General features: G+C 40.6%; 1 protein-coding gene across 2 annotated transcripts; it reads left to right on the top strand.

Annotated features, from left to right (window-relative positions):
* The first annotated feature begins 253 nt into the window (after positions 1-253).
* Positions 254-14,667, top strand: MAT2B (methionine adenosyltransferase 2B). 2 transcript variants are annotated; one of them, XM_049829117.1, is made up of 7 exons: positions 254-557; positions 6,655-6,849; positions 7,768-7,882; positions 8,182-8,334; positions 11,757-11,950; positions 12,916-13,029; positions 14,099-14,667. In XM_049829117.1, the coding sequence occupies exons 1-7, from the start codon at positions 528-530 to the stop codon at positions 14,267-14,269; spliced, it is 972 nt and encodes a 323-aa protein (XP_049685074.1). In that variant the 5' UTR covers positions 254-527; the 3' UTR covers positions 14,270-14,667. The 2 variants fall into 2 exon arrangements, with proteins under 2 accessions (XP_049685074.1, XP_049685073.1); XM_049829116.1 differs by lacking the exon at positions 254-557 and adding an exon at positions 2,663-2,770.
* Positions 14,668-15,520: the final 853 nt, after the last annotated feature.

Here is a 15,520-nt window from a genome sequence, read left to right as displayed (position 1 = left end):
CTTTCATGTTGTAGAACACACCCATTTTTTAATTGAAAAAAGATGTAATTTTACAAGAAATTATTTCTCTGATCATCCATCTCTCTGTATTGTAGGAAGATCGGGGTTGTACTTAGTTTAAACATAAAACGAAGAGCTGCTAGAATCCTCAACCTGGCTGACCTAATTAGAGCCCTCCTCCTGTTCCCTATAAAAGGAAAACTGCATAAGACTCAGTGCCAGTGCTTTGAATAAATTTTCTACACACAATGGCTGCACTTGCTCATGCTGGCTGTTAAGAAGTAAAAATTTAAGTTCATACTGAGCTACTTAAATGGTACCACTGGGAACAAACGGAAAGCATAACAGGATTCAGAGCCACACGTGATATAGGGCTTGGATTAGCATTTTGGTTTCAAAGGTCAACTGAGCTATTGCTTCTTCCAGTCCATGTGCTCTCTGCAGGCAAAAGCAGACAAAGGGACAAATGCGCAGTTGAACTGCAATAATTTCCTAGGCTGATATAATTCCTTCTATAGTTTGAGGCAATGCCTGAAATGCTGGTGGAAACGGAGCAGGTAAGGCTCTGGATATTTGCATTAATGGATTGGTGCTACGCTTTGATTACAGAATCTAGGGGAAAGGAAATGGGGGGGTGGGGGGGGGGGGAGAGAGAGAGAGAGACTTAATTACGCTTTAGTGTCTGTGAATTACAGTCTGAAATGTTAATTTAATGAGCAGTGCATCTAGTCACCCAGTGATGCGTTATGCTTAAATGAGTGTGGTATGGACTTTGATAATTTTTTTATCTATTCCATGAAATAAGTATTTCACAAAGTGAACATAATGATAATAAAGAAATTGAAAATATAAGCTAGAGTGCTACTGCATTCAGTGTAAATATTTGAGAGAAAAATAGACTAGATTCTATTATGAGGATAAATTACACATAGGTTTTGTAACTGTTATACTGGTGACAAAAATGTGCAAGTCTTTTACAGGCCATTCTATGGTTCTAGTTTGAGACTGGTTTTAATGCTGACCCTATTTTCCTCTTGCTCTAAGCCTGGAGGGCAAAACTTCTATTTCCACTTCATTGTTTTTGTTATGATGTGCAGTGAGCTCCTTCAGTGTGTGTGGGGAGGACAGGGTGTGATGTTAGAGGTGCTTGGAGTTGTAACAGTTTGGTATTTCTGTGTAGGTTTTTCTTCTGAATTTCAAGTTATGAATTGCTGGTATTTTTAATAGAATTCTAAGATTAATGACAGGGAATTACATGCCCATAGCTTATTACAAGGAAAAATGGGGCATCTGCATTCCAAGAAGGTAGAAACCAGCTAAAGTGGTTTTTATATATATATATATATATTGTCCTGCAAATGCCATGTTTTTTTGCCATAAGTAAAGGTCATTTATTATACTATTTGATTCTGTTTCTAATTGATTTTCTGATATCTCTTTAACTGTGTGTTAACTCCGCTGTTATCAGCTGTTTTTTCCCCTTCATTACCAATTAAATACTATTTTAATTAAGTCAAGCTGAAATAAATTTATTAGGTGAAGATGTCAAAATAAATCTTGGCTGCTAGTTCTTATACATGTATTTAGCTTTTGTCCTGTTGCTAAAAACAGTGTTAGGCATCCACGTCTTTGCCTTGGCGTGGGGCAGAAGTATCACAGAGAAAAGCTTTGTGTACGGAGTCGTGATACTTCAAAAACTTGCATTGAAAAAAAATAAACTTTGTCATCTTGTAAGCGTAACACTATATATATGGGATGAGTACTACAAGCAGTGATGGCTTCTGAGAAAGCACCCCCCTTTCCCCTTGGGCTTTAGCAGTTGCTTTTAATATGAAGCTATGGGTCAAGGCAATTTGAAAATGTGCAATTTTTTTCCACCGTTCTCGCAGGAAAAAGAAACAATTTCTGCTGAACACGTGCCAGAGCCCTGCTCAGGGTAGCTCCTGGCAGCCCCCTAAGGTGCTGTGCTCTAAGGGCGAGGTTTCCCTTCACACGCCGCCGGCCCCGCCGCCGCCCGCTCACCGGTTCCTACGTGCAGCCGCGGTGCCCTCTCCCCCCGGCGGCCCTCCCTCGCCGCAGCCGCTCCGCCTGCTCGCTCGCTGCCCGGAGCCCCCCCAGGGCGGGGCGGCGTCGCCGGGGCCGGCCCTGCGGCGGTGGAGGGAAGGCCGCGGGGCGGGGGCAGCGCCCCCCTAGCGAGGCCCAGGGTCACTCGGGGACGGCGGGTGAGCGGTTCCCCCCGCAGGGGCGAGGGCGGAGACCGCTCCGTCCCCTCGGCCCCGTTCTTACCGACAGCGGGGGCTGGGCCCGTCCACCGCATTTTCTCTTAAAAGGCTTTTGCGTGTGTTCCGTTCGTTCGGCCTGCCCCGCGGGCCGGGGCGTTGTTTTCAGGCCGGGGGCGGTGTCAACCCCTTCCTCCCGCGGCGGGTGCTGACAGAGCCGAGCCCGGCAGCGCCGCGGTGGCTGCCGCCCCTTTAAAGCCCCGCTCGGGCCCCTCCTCCTTCGGCGCGCCTCGGCCAATGAACGCGCGGCGGCGGCAGGCGCTCTGCGGCGGAGGCGTCCCCGCCGCCCAATGAGGGCGCGGGGCGCACGACGCGCCCGCCCTCCTGCAGCGGCAGGCGGAGGCCGGCGGGCTGCGCGGCGCAGGAGGTAGGCCCGGGCCCCGGCGGGCCTCCCCCCCCCTCCCCCGCTCCTCCCCAGCCCCGCCGCCATGGTCGGCCGGGAGAAGGAGCTCAAGATCCGCTTCGTGCCGGGCCGCTGCGAGCTGGTGGAGGTGAGCGGCGGCGCCGGGAGCCCCGCCTCTGCGGCGGTTTAACCTCCGGGTGCGCCAAGGCGGCTGGGGAGGGTTCGTCCGCGGCGGGCTCGGCCGTCCCTGCTCCTCGCAGGGCCGCGGGGGGTGGTGGGGGGGCGCCCGGCGCGGCCCTGCCGGGCGGTGCCGCTGAGCGGGGTCCCGGGCCGGCGGCCGGGTGCTGACGCGCGGCGCAGCGGCCTGGCCCTGCCCGGCGCCGCCCGCCGGGCCCCTCCTTTCGAGGCTGTTTCCGTCGCCTCTTGTCCCCGCTGGGCTGGGGGTCGCCCGCCACCTCGAGACCGGCATGACTCGGTGCCCCCGCGGCGTTCCCCTCGGCCCGACCCCCGCGGACGGCGTTCCCGGCCGCAGCGCGCAGACGTCTGCGCCTGTGAAGGCCGCTCCGCTGTCGGGCCGCTCCGGCTCAGCGGGACGGGACGGGACCGGCCGCCGTGCGGGAGTTCCGCCGGCCGCTGCCTTTGCGGGCTCGCCGCTTTCTGTTGCCGCCTTTTGTCGTCGATCCTGTCCCGCAGGTGCAGCGTTCGGCTGCTGCGGCCGGGAGTCTCCGAGGCGGCCGCGACACGCGTCGCGGCTTTCTGCCGGGGCGGTGGGCGTCTCGGGTTGCGCGCCCCCGGCCCGCAGGAGGCCCGCTGGCTTTGCGTTTGCCGCTTGTTTGCGTTTGCAGGCGATGCCACGGCCGAAGGAAGAGCTCGGTCTCGCGGCCCCTTCCCTCTAGTGACTTTTTTTGTCGTCGTGTGACGTTGCAAATCTGCCTCACCCCAGTACCTTCCGTTTTCAGCGGGCGTTCCTTAGAATTGATCGGGTTTGAGTTCACCGTGATGTGTCAGGTTCGGGTTTTATGTAAAGTACCTGTGTCTTGGTTTTCCCCTTGAAATGCATCACGCTTTACTATTTCCGCAAATTACACTCTTATTTTGTTTGTCGGTAGTGTCTGCAAAGTAATCTTGGGTCCCGTAAATGATATTTTTGAATCTTACGATGTTGTTGCTTGCACATTTTTACATGAACGGGACTGTTGAGTACAGCCCTGGTTTTATTAATTTTTAGCGAGCATTGAACGTCAGATAAACCAAAATTAAATTGGGTACTTCATTGTAAAACTCAAAACTGTGCATTTAAGTAGTGTTATTCAAGATCAGTTGCTAAGAGAACTTTTTGCACAGTTGATGACTCTGAACATGATTGCCTCTTAGTTGAGAAACACGTGCAAAAGATTTGTTAGCAGATAAGCTAATCTGAACAAGAACTTGCGTTTAAGCCTACAAAAGTCGCAGGCAAAAGGGTAATGCTTGAGTTCTAGAATGTCTTTTATTCCTTACATGTAGCAACTGCCAATAAAATTACTGCAAATTCCAAGTGTACTTCCTTAGCTCGTTAGGACAAGAGTTAAGAGCGGTCTTATCTTTTGATTGCATTACCTTATTAATACTCCAACCATATTTAAGAAAAAATAGGTAAATTCACAGAAGTAAAAAGATGTTATGCCATATGTGGTTTCAGTTAAGTACTGATACTCCTAGATAGTAGCTATAGATTTTTGCCACCTCCTCTTCTATAGGACCATGATTAATTCTTTGCAAGACAAAGCAAGTAACAGGAATTAATTTTTTAGCTTTGCTAACTATTAAAGGCAACCTGGTTGCTACACTGAAGTATATGGTGCTGTTAACATGTATTCACTTGTCTGTGTGTGGACAGCTGTGAGGCATCAGCAGTAGCTTCTGCAAGTCTGTGAGAGCATCTGCAAGCAGCAGTGGTGGGAACATGAAACCTCAGAGGTCCTTTGGACTCAGAAGTTCTGTTGTCTGTAGTTCTTAGGTCTGAGACAGAAATGCTGTTGTAGCTCAGTGGCGTTCTGGAAGGAGCGAGGTGACATACAGGGAAAAAAGTTAATCTGTGCAGGTTTTGTATTACCAGAATGTTTAACTTCTGGCAAGGTGAAATACGTTTAAACTGGTAGTCACTTTGCGTTGAATTTGTGGAAAACATCTATCGCTTATCGTGGTTTCCCAGGAACAAGTGACTAAAACCGATTAGTCTTGCAGACAAGAGCAACAGGATGCAAACTGTACTTTAACTTGGTATGGGTTGGGATTGTGTTCAGTTCAAGCTGTGCTGCTAATGTAACATCCTCTTTATGACGCGTAGAATAAACAAACTTAGATGAACGATGTTTGAAAATGTCAGGTTTTACAAATGACATGTGTTTTTGTGTTGGTCACCTTCTACTTATTAAAGATATCCTGTGACATTTTTAGAGAACCTTTCAACTCTGTTTTCTGCAGCAAGTCTTTGATATTTATTAGTGGGTACCCTCTGGCTGTAGAAGCCCTGATAATCTGTCCTCTATGTTGCTCTGTCCAGCCTTTGCTAAGATAAAAAGTACATAACAAAAAAAAAAAATAGTACTAGCGTGTTCTTGTTTATGCTTTTCAGAGAAACGTGGGCAGCCTTAAAAAAATGTAAATAAACTTGTGTCCTGAGGTCAAATTGACTGTAAAGAGAAAGGTAACTTTCTAAAATGTAATTTGCTCTAATTTTGTTGTTTTCGGGAAACTGTCCAGATATAAATTACTAACTTTCATCCAGTACTGATGGGAATAAGTCGTCCTCTGTCTGAAGATCTAGAGTTGAGGAAAATGCATGCACTATGTTGGGAACTTTAAGCAACTGTTTTGGAATAGGCTGTTTCCATAGTGCAGCTCTGCATATACACTTACGGAACAAAAGCTTTTTTAACTTTAAGGGTGATAGCCATTTGGAAGCAATTTTTGTTACTTCCTGTGCTGCAATCAAAAAGTAGTGGTCTGTTACAATGCTGAAAATGTATGAATGCTCAGAAGTGATTGAGCTATTTACATAGTAGGGAGCATTTACAAAATTCTAATCAATTATCACAAACTGTCCTTGTGTGTAAAGTGGTCAGGAAACCCAAGATTTATGGAGTCTGCATATCTGAAGTTTTGTTCTGTACTGGCATGTAAGCATATGCTTTTATTTTTGTTTTTAGCAGGCTCTTGTTCGTGATAAGTGCAGAAGGAATGCATGAAAGGAGAATAAAGATTGCACAGACAGACATGAGTCTTAGTTTGCTGCCTTGAAAACTTGATGGTCTAGTGAGCGGTGGAGAGGAATGAACTTTGTGTGAACAGACATAGACAACTGTCTCAAGTACTGAAATGTGCAGTAGCTGAAGTAAAGCTTTATTATGTTGTATAGGTTGAGAGTTTAAATTACCAAATCACTTTCAGATGCATTTTGTAAAACTGAGAAGGGAGCTATATCTTGGTTTTACTTATTATTAGGCTATTGTGTTAAATAATGATGAATTACTGTTCTATTTAATAATAAAATTCAACTCTTCAATTCTTACAGTCATTGTAGGTAGGCCCACAGTGAGTTGTGTTGTATTGCTGCAGCCTCTAACAGGCACAGTCTATCGAAAATTATTTGTTGAAGGATGTGGACCCTAAATGTTACATATTTGGGGTCCATTTTCAAAAGGAGTTCTTTCCCTCATTTCATATTGCACAAAGTTAATCAGATTCTGAGTGAACTTAAAATTCTGTCTTCATTAGTAGTTTGGTTTGTTTTCCCCTCTTGTTGTGGAAATAAATGAGTTTCCCATTTAAGTTTTGTTTTCATTATCTTCAAAAATATGTTTAAATACTTGACTAGGTACCATATTGGTACTCCCAGATATTTGTGTTCCATGAGACACTCCAGTACACTAATGTGGCAAGGAAAGCTATTCAATACAGTAGCACTGACTGTAGCCTTGCATGCTATCTGAGAAAAAACAGTAATAAATAGTAGTAGAAATAAATTTTTTCCTGTTCTCACTTCCCTAGGAAGATGTTCATATTCCCAGCAGGCGAGTTTTGATTACTGGTGCCACGGGACTTCTTGGCAGAGCTGTGTTTAAAGAATTCAATGAAAATAATTGGAATGCAGTTGGCTGTGGATACAGGAGAGCCCAGCCCAGATTTGAACAGATTAATCTTCTGGACTCTATTGCAGTTCATGGCATTATCCATGATTTTCAGGTAAGTTTCTGGAGTGTGAAGTAGATGGTTAAAGGGTGCTTTATACATCTAGTAATCAGCTGATAGTGCTGTTCTGATACTCAGTTCATGTGGCTTTAGTGGGGCTAATGCTTTGGCAGAGCTCTGAAACATTTAAGGTTCCCTCTTCTGCCACATCTGGAGCGTAGGTTTGCTCTGTAGGTACAGATAGTTCTGAACTGTGCTATCATCACCATGGGCAGACTGCAGGTAGCAGATGTATGTGTCAGCACACTTGCATTGATAGTTGAAAGAAAAAGACAAATATGAGTTATTGACATAGTCATATGAATCAGTTCTTTTCAAGTTGAAGAATACTTGAATACAACAGCAGTAACTGCGTGTCTAGTGTGCAGTGCAGTAAAAAGTTCATTTTTTTCAATCTTAACTTGCAAGGGGAATATATAAAACCTGAAATGAATACTATACAACACAGGGCCATTCTGTAAAACAGCTTTGAATATCTTGTTAATAGTCTGCATATGTCAGATAAGCCATGTGTAAATGGCTTATCTAAAAATAGTTTGGCTAATGTGGTTTTTTTAAAGTACCATTATGGGTGTGTTTGATACATTATTATTATATTACACAGAATTAAAAAGAAAAAAAAAAACACCCCAACGAACAACTTCAATCTTGCTGTAAAATCAATGCTACTGAAGATCATAATGGCAAAATTAATGATCAGTCTTTTTGGTATCTTGAAGCAGCATGGTCCTATTTTACTTCCTAAAGAAAATATGTTCCTCAGAATGCCATGATTAATAATACTACTACTTTTATTACTTCTCACAACTTTGTGAAATGCCTTTTTGCCTGAGGGAGTTCATCACTAGAGTTAGGGTGGAACTGCAATCTCTTGATAATGTGTGTTGTTTAAAATTAGTCTTTAATTTCCAGCCTCATGTTATAGTGCATTGTGCTGCTGAGAGAAGACCAGATGTTGTAGAAAGTCAACCAGATGCTGCTTCTCAGCTCAATGTGGCTGCTTCAGGGAACTTAGCAAAAGAGGCAGGTAAGGAGACCATCTAATAGATTTGGTTTCTTTTTAAAATACTGCATTTATTTATACAGGGACATAAATACGAATAAGTTACTCAAAGTGCTGAATGTCATTTCTGTGATAAGTGTGCCGTCAATCCATTTTCTGTAAGGGTAGCATGCATGTCTATGGGAAGGATTAGTGAAAAGACAAAGCGGTGGGAATGAATGGGGCTAGAAGATGGGGTCCTTTGGAGATTTGTTTAAAGGTTTATTGGGATTTCAAACAAGGCATGAATTAAAATAGACTATGTATAAACATTTTATTCCTAGCTGGAGTTGGAGCATTTCTGATCTACATTAGTACAGACTATGTATTTGATGGAACAAGCCCTCCTTATAAAGAGACTGATGTACCAAATCCCCTGAATTTATATGGTAAAACCAAACTGGAGGGTGAAAAGGCAGTCCTGGAAAATAATGAAGGTAAGAATACACTCACACACTTTTAATAGAGACTTTCTATTTTTACTTAGTTGTACATTAGCTTAATATACTCCTAAGTCAGTGGTAAAGTTGCAAAACCATGGAAACAAGATTTAGAAAGGAATGTGATTAGGAGTCATTCTCCTTGCTCATAAATGATTCCTATTGCTTATAGGTTGACTAAAGGTTTATTTCTTACTTGTTCCGGTCTTCATTTGTGTTACTAGTCTCTGCTGAGGACATTCACAAGCCTTTGTCTACTGTGCATCAACTATTCCTAAGGAAAGCTAAAATACATCATCAATATATTGTAAGGCACAAGCTTTACCACACTTTAATATATAGCTGTTGTTATTTGGAGGGATGTGTTGTATTTGTTCTAAATGTATGTTTACTTAGAGGGAAAAACAGACTTGTGATTCAATAATAATGCAGATAAAATCACCATAGGCTTCTGTTACTCTCTTGGGTCTTTTGCTGATCTCCTGTTTTGCTCTCATTACGTAAGCCATCAGGCCATCCATTTTGTTTTTAATCACCCAGCTTACCACACACACCAGATTTCCTGCTTGTAAAACTTTCTAAAGGGTTAGTAACATATTTCTGGTTTTAAGCAACTAACTTTTTATTTTTTTAATTTATTATTTAAATCTTTTCTTAATGGAAATTGGCATTCAAAAATATACACTCATAATTTTAAAAATTCTACTTAATAGGGGGAAAAAAGCTTGGGACTGAACACAGTCCCTTGCATTTAAAACCTATTTCTTGTATAAAAGAGAGGTTTGGTTGTTTCTAGTTAGTATGCTGTCAGTCTCCATTCACAGATTATAACGAAAGAAGCACTTCTATTTTTTTAAAGAATTTGAAGAAAATAATCTCAGTGCACTTGCAGAAGAGGCTTCTGATCTGTTGTCATTGTTTAACCCCAGACAGCAACTAGGCACCACGCAGCCACTCGCTCACTCCCCGCCACCCAGTGGGATGGGGGAGAGAACTGGAAGAAAAGTAAAACTAATGGCTTGAGATAAAGACAGCTTAATAGGACAGAAAGGAAGAAAATAATAATAATAATGTTAATAAAAATAATATGACAATAATAATAACGAAATAATTGAAATATACAAACTGAGTGATGCACAATGCAATTGCTCACCACTTGCCAACTGATGCCCACTTAGTTCCCAAGCACTGATCTCCCCCCAGCCCTCTGACCAGTTTATATACTGGGCACGATGTCAAGTGGTCTGGAATACCCCGTTGGCCAGTTTGGGTCAGCTGCCCTGGCTGTGTCCTCTCCCAACTTCTTGTGCCCCTCCAGCCTTCTTGCTGGCTGGGCGTGAGAAGCTGGAAAGTCCTTGACTTGGTATAAACATTACTTAGCAACAACTGAAAACATCACTGTGTTATCAACATTCTTCTACTGAACTCAAAACATAGCACTGTACCAGCTACTGGGAAGAAAATTAACTCTATCCCAGTTGAAACAAGGATGCATGTTGATATGATATTCGCGATGTGATTCTGTTCTCCCTAACCAGAGAATTGAACGATTGATGAACTAGTGTGATGGTCTTTCAATAAGTAAATATATACTTATTTGAATACTTGAAAATGATAGGCCTTTAATGTAGGTTTGTGATTACTAGTAAGAAATAGACTTTCTAAAAAATACTTTGATAGGAAAAGTCTTATTTAAGTAAAAATCAATTTAATGGAAAAGTTACTCACTCCTCTTACTTAAATATCATCTCTGAATTTGACTGTGATGCTGTTTGCTCCCTCTTCTAGATTGGTAATGAAGATAAGACTGCACCAAATTCAAGTATGTGTGGGTATCTTGCTAGATCCTTCCCCCAGCTCAACCATTCAGTGTTGTTTCATAACCTTTTTGAGCATAACCTGTCAGGCAGTAGTGGGTTGCAGCAGTAGTGGTATTAGCAGAAGGAATTTCAAGGTGGTGCTGAGTAAGATGCTTGAAAATGTCAATTCTATTGTTTAATACAAATATAAATATTTTACATGCATTAGTCTTCCAACCACTAATTTGCTAATATCGTATAGGTAGAATTCACCCTATCAAATGTCTGTAGTTGTGTGAAGAACTTCCCTGTCCACTTCTGTTGTATAATGCAAGTATCTCCACTAATAATTCAGGGGGGTTGCGTATTTTTTAAAAAAAATATTTTAGTTTGGTTAGGAGGGGATAGAAGTTATATTTAGCACTCATGCTTATAAAACTGAAAAGTTTTAGTAGGTCTTCAGAACCATCAGTAATGAAGCTAATGCTCTCCAAGTTTCGGGTAGCTTGCTGAGAACAAAAGGAAGGCAGTCTTTTTCGCAAATAATGAATACTTCTAAAGATACTAAAAAAGAGATAATTCAACAAGTGTTTAAAGAGAGGAAGAACACATCTGCTGAGCGACCAAATAATTGTTTTTAGAGCAGCAGGAAATGAGTGTCATGTTGGCTTTTTTTGTTGTTTGTTTGTTCTTGTGTAAGTACTTCTTTCAGTCTACTTTTCTGTGAGAGTAATTTGTGTGTTATCTTTTTCTTTTTGTCTTCCTAATAGCTATAACATTTTCCTACAAATCTTTTAAGAATTGCAATGATTTGGTGACTTGCACTTCTAATTTCAGGACTTTTTTTTTTTTTTTCTTTAAGCAAAAATATCTGTATTACTTTTAATGAATTTGTCGTAGCCATCTTGGATTTCCCCTCAAAGAGGCCTTGTGAGTCTTTATGACTGAGATAGACTAGTATAATGTATACAATCATAAAATATCCTTCTTTTTGCCCTTGTCTACTGTTAGTTTAATTTCTCAAATCACTATTTTGAAATCTAGTATTGTTTATTGCTGCATTCTGTGAACCTATTCCTTATTTGTCAAGCTTTTTATTCATTCCAAGGTTCATGTCTGTCTTCTGGTAAATAATATCCTCCTTTATGCAGAGGCTTCTGCATGCTGGGTGAAAAATCTTTGTCTGTAAGTGATGTCCAAGTATGGTGATTTGTGGTTGGTGGGAATTTTTGTTCCTGTTCTTACCCAGGGAAGATGGGGAGTGCTGGCGTAATCTCATAGTGCAGTTGTTATTTCTAATTTTTTAAATTTTTGTTCTAACCCAAACAGGCCTTCTTTTTTCTCTTGCAGTGTTAATGGAAATCTTGTTAACTTTCTGGAAATCAATGGCATAAATGAAAATAAGTTTATATAAACTTAGTGTTTATAAACTGCTTTAATTGATGTAAATTAGAATTATATTGTGAGGGCAAACATATTAATTGCATTTTCTTTGTGATCTGTAGATGCTTAATATCACCAACATACTTTTAATGCTTCCAAAACACTTTTCAGGTTACACTACAGCATTCATACCTATTCCTAACAATATTAATACTTTTAAAATATTCTTTCTTTTAGATGCTGCAGTACTTCGGATTCCTGTCTTGTATGGAGATGTAGAAAGACTGGAGGAAAGTGCTGTGACTGTTATGTTTGATAAAGTGCAGTTCAGTAATAAATCTGCCAACATGGACCACTGGCAACAAAGATTTCCTACTAACGTCAAGGATGTAGCAACTGTTTGCAGACAACTAGCAGAGAAGAGAATGCTGGTAAGAATTTAAAGAAACAAGCTTTTTTAAGGTAAAAACAGTTTGAGTTCTTGGCTTTGTTTCTGAACAACTGCGAACTGCATATAAGCTGCATTATTTGCATTTCTGGAATGCTAGGAGGCAGGAAAGAACTAGCTGTAATACTACAGTGTCTTTACATGACAGTGTGTGGATCTTCTGATATTTGAAACAAAAGTGAGTGATGGGACAGATCCTTCTGAAAGTTGTCATGTGTCTTTTAGTATACAGGAGAGAAACGCACATACCTAACTTATTCTAATATGCCTCTTACAAATTGCCATTTTGGACTAAAAAACCCTCATGGTGGTTGAATGTAATTCTCAAAGATGCCCTTGTTTATTCTATTAAGAACACTGAAGTGGCAAAAAGAAGCCACTGGACTAAATACTTTATGGTGTTTATTCACCACAGCATCTTCAGGTTACCACCTTTGCAAGATAACAAAACCAACCGACCATGTTCTTGTTTTTCATACATATTACTTGGAAAAAAATGGACGATGCTCATATGGTGCACGTGGTGCAGTCAATTTGTTTGATAGGACTTGTACATTGTTTGCAGTTTAACATTCAGAATGCTTGCGGTGCCTTTTGCATTTGTTTTCGATAAGTGAATAGTATAGAATAGCCGAGTTCCTCCTTCCCAGCTACTTGACCTTGGTTGGTTGGTTGGCTCCCTCCTTTCCCTCTTGTGAATTCTACAGAATATAAGCTGTTCGTGAAAAGTCAGGACGGATATATGTAACACCAGTTTTCAGTCTCAATCTCTAGTCAGGTGTTCTCTGAGAATGCATGAGACATTTCTAGAACATGAGTGAGGTGCTGTAACATGCCTTTCAGGATAGGATCTTGCGGGAAGATTATTCTGCACAATTCTTGCACAGGAATTAGTCTGAGGGCTAGTTAGCTGCTTTTTTTCACCTGTGTTTCCTTTTTCTTCTGTAGGACCCATCAGTAAAAGGAACATTTCACTGGTCTGGCAATGAACAGATGACTAAGTATGAAATGGCATGTGCAATTGCAGATGCTTTCAATCTTCCCAGTAGCCACTTGAGACCAGTAAGTGATGTGTTGTTCGACCTGTGGAAAGATGGATGTGCTTTATCGTTTCAAGCAGTAGGTCTCACACTAGCTATACAAATAAGCTTCCTCTTCAGGACGATCTGTTTGAGTATGTCTAGCACAGCAGATGTATTGCTGAGGATGCTGTCTGGTATCTAACGCAGGAAAACAACAACTGCTTTGACCTGCTGAATTAGGAAAATTGCCCAGTCAGTCAGTAACCAGTTTCACAATCTGTAGTGCAATGGTATTTCTGCAGAACAGTTCCCCTTAGTCATGGGTAAATCCTTTTTCTTTTTTTTTTTTTTTTTGCTGTATTTGTGTCCTTAAAAAAGCTTACAGATTGACAGAACATTAACTTGAAGGTAGGAAACTCTATGGGCTTTTCAATGTCCAGGTTTATTTCTGAATACATGCACTTAAGAACTTCATTTTTGCTTTGCTTAAAATACCTGTCCTGCAGATTCATTGACGCTTAAGACTACTCTTAAAGACATACTGATAATTTTGAAAGAATATAACATGTAAATAAGATTATTTTTTTAATATCCAAAACAAATGTCAATGATTCTGAATTAGTAAAGGCTGGAACTGAAATGTGGTTTGGAAGATGGAGAGAAAAGGAATGGAGAACACTAAGTTAGTCTAAATTTTTTCTGCCCAAATCCATTTCTCTTCAAGTATGTTGATCAAGACATGGTTCTGTCAACATTTTATAGCATTTTTTACATTGTGATTATAGTCATAGCATGAAAATAGGAATAATAAAACACAGAAAAGTTGATCAGTAAATGGTGAACAGTAACTGAGAGAGAAAAATTTTACTTAAGATACTTTATGTTGCTCTGCCTGACATATCTTCTGTTAAAATGAAGTTAACCGTAAAAGCAGCAAACAAACAAAAAAACGCCAACGCACAAAATAGCTGGGAGAAAGGAGGGGAACATACCTATATAGAAAACTACGAAGGAAAACTTCTAAATGAGCTTATATAAGAATAAATATTTTTCTGTCATTTCTGATTACTTGTTGGTGTGTTGGGGTTTTTTTTCTGTTTATTTTTTAGATTACTGATTGTCCAGTTGTGGGTGCTCTTCGTCCAAGGAATGCTCAGCTAGACTGCTCAAAGTTGGAGATGCTGGGGATAGGTCAGAGAACGCCATTTCGAGCTGGGATCAAAGAATCACTTTGGCCTTTCCTTGTTGATAAGAGATGGAGACAGACAGTCTTCCATTAGTTTGTAACTTTTTTAGTAAAAGTATGGTATGTGGCACTTTTTTAAAAGAAAAAAAATAGTTTTGTATGAGTGTTCTTAAATTGTGACATTTATGAGTTTTCATTTAATCAGGTAAACATATGGTCTTGCACTAGTGAAATTGTTAGCCTAAAAAAAGTTCAGTGACAAAAACTGAGCCTATTTGATGTCATGAATCTTTCCTTCCATTTGTAATAGTCTAACATAATGTCTATTTCTAGCAGATTATGGTTCTCAGTAATCAGTACCATTTGATGCTAAGAATGACTCAGATCACTTGTAGACTTACTTTTGGCTGAAATATGTTGTTGATGCTTAAGGTCTGTGCCATTGTTGTATATACCATTTCTCTTCATTAAAAGACATGGTCACTTACTTTATCACCAAAAATCTTGAGTTTTTTGTTTTTCACTTCTGACGGTGGTGGTGTTACAGAGTTAAACTGAAGTAGGTATCATTAAAGGTTTGTTTTGCTTGAGCTCTGATCAAAATGTTTTTTAAAAAAGTGAAACTTTATTTTTGCAATTATCAAGTGTACTTTTTATGCTTGAAATATTTTCAGAATGTTCTGTAACTTGAATGCCTGCAGCTTCACATTTGTACAGTAAGTTGTATGCATTTGTTTTAATGGCGACATATAAAAGCTAGAATGTTGGGAGGGTGGGGAACATAGTTTTGACATATTTTGGGGGGTTGGAATTGTGGATTATTTTTTTTTTTAGTGGGGGTTGGTTTGTGTTTTGTATAAAAGCATGAAATATCTTCATCCTCTTTTTTGGGGCAGTATTTGGGATTGGTCAAATTAGTGGGAGTGAGATGTTAATCAATACATGTGAGATGGAGAGGAACGGTATTTCAAGGATTTGTAGCACTGTGGCTTCTTTTGCACAGACTGTCAGATCTTGCACTGATGTAGCTTGTTCTGGAACAGCAAAGCGCATATGTTGAAGGTTTGCACCATAATAATGTAACCACAATAGTCTAATGTAAGCAAATCTTTAATCTGCTTAAGTCTGGTCCTTAAAGTTGGACTAGGTAGCGAACCAAAGTAGAGGAAAAACACGGTTTGTAAAGGTTAGCTTCCTTCTGAAGTTGTAGAATCAACAATATAAATGTTCTGAGATTGCCAGCAGATTATTAGTAAAACTAGGAAAAGCTGCATTTGGATGATCATTTATTTTTCTGAGGTTGAAATGAAGGGGGAGGGGAAGATGCTCAGCTTTTAATTAAAAA

The sequence above is a fragment of the Accipiter gentilis genome, chromosome 26 (genome assembly GCF_929443795.1).
Source record: "Accipiter gentilis chromosome 26, bAccGen1.1, whole genome shotgun sequence".
Taxonomy (NCBI): domain Eukaryota; kingdom Metazoa; phylum Chordata; class Aves; order Accipitriformes; family Accipitridae; genus Astur; species Astur gentilis.
This window is presented reverse-complemented; position numbering and strand designations above follow the sequence as displayed.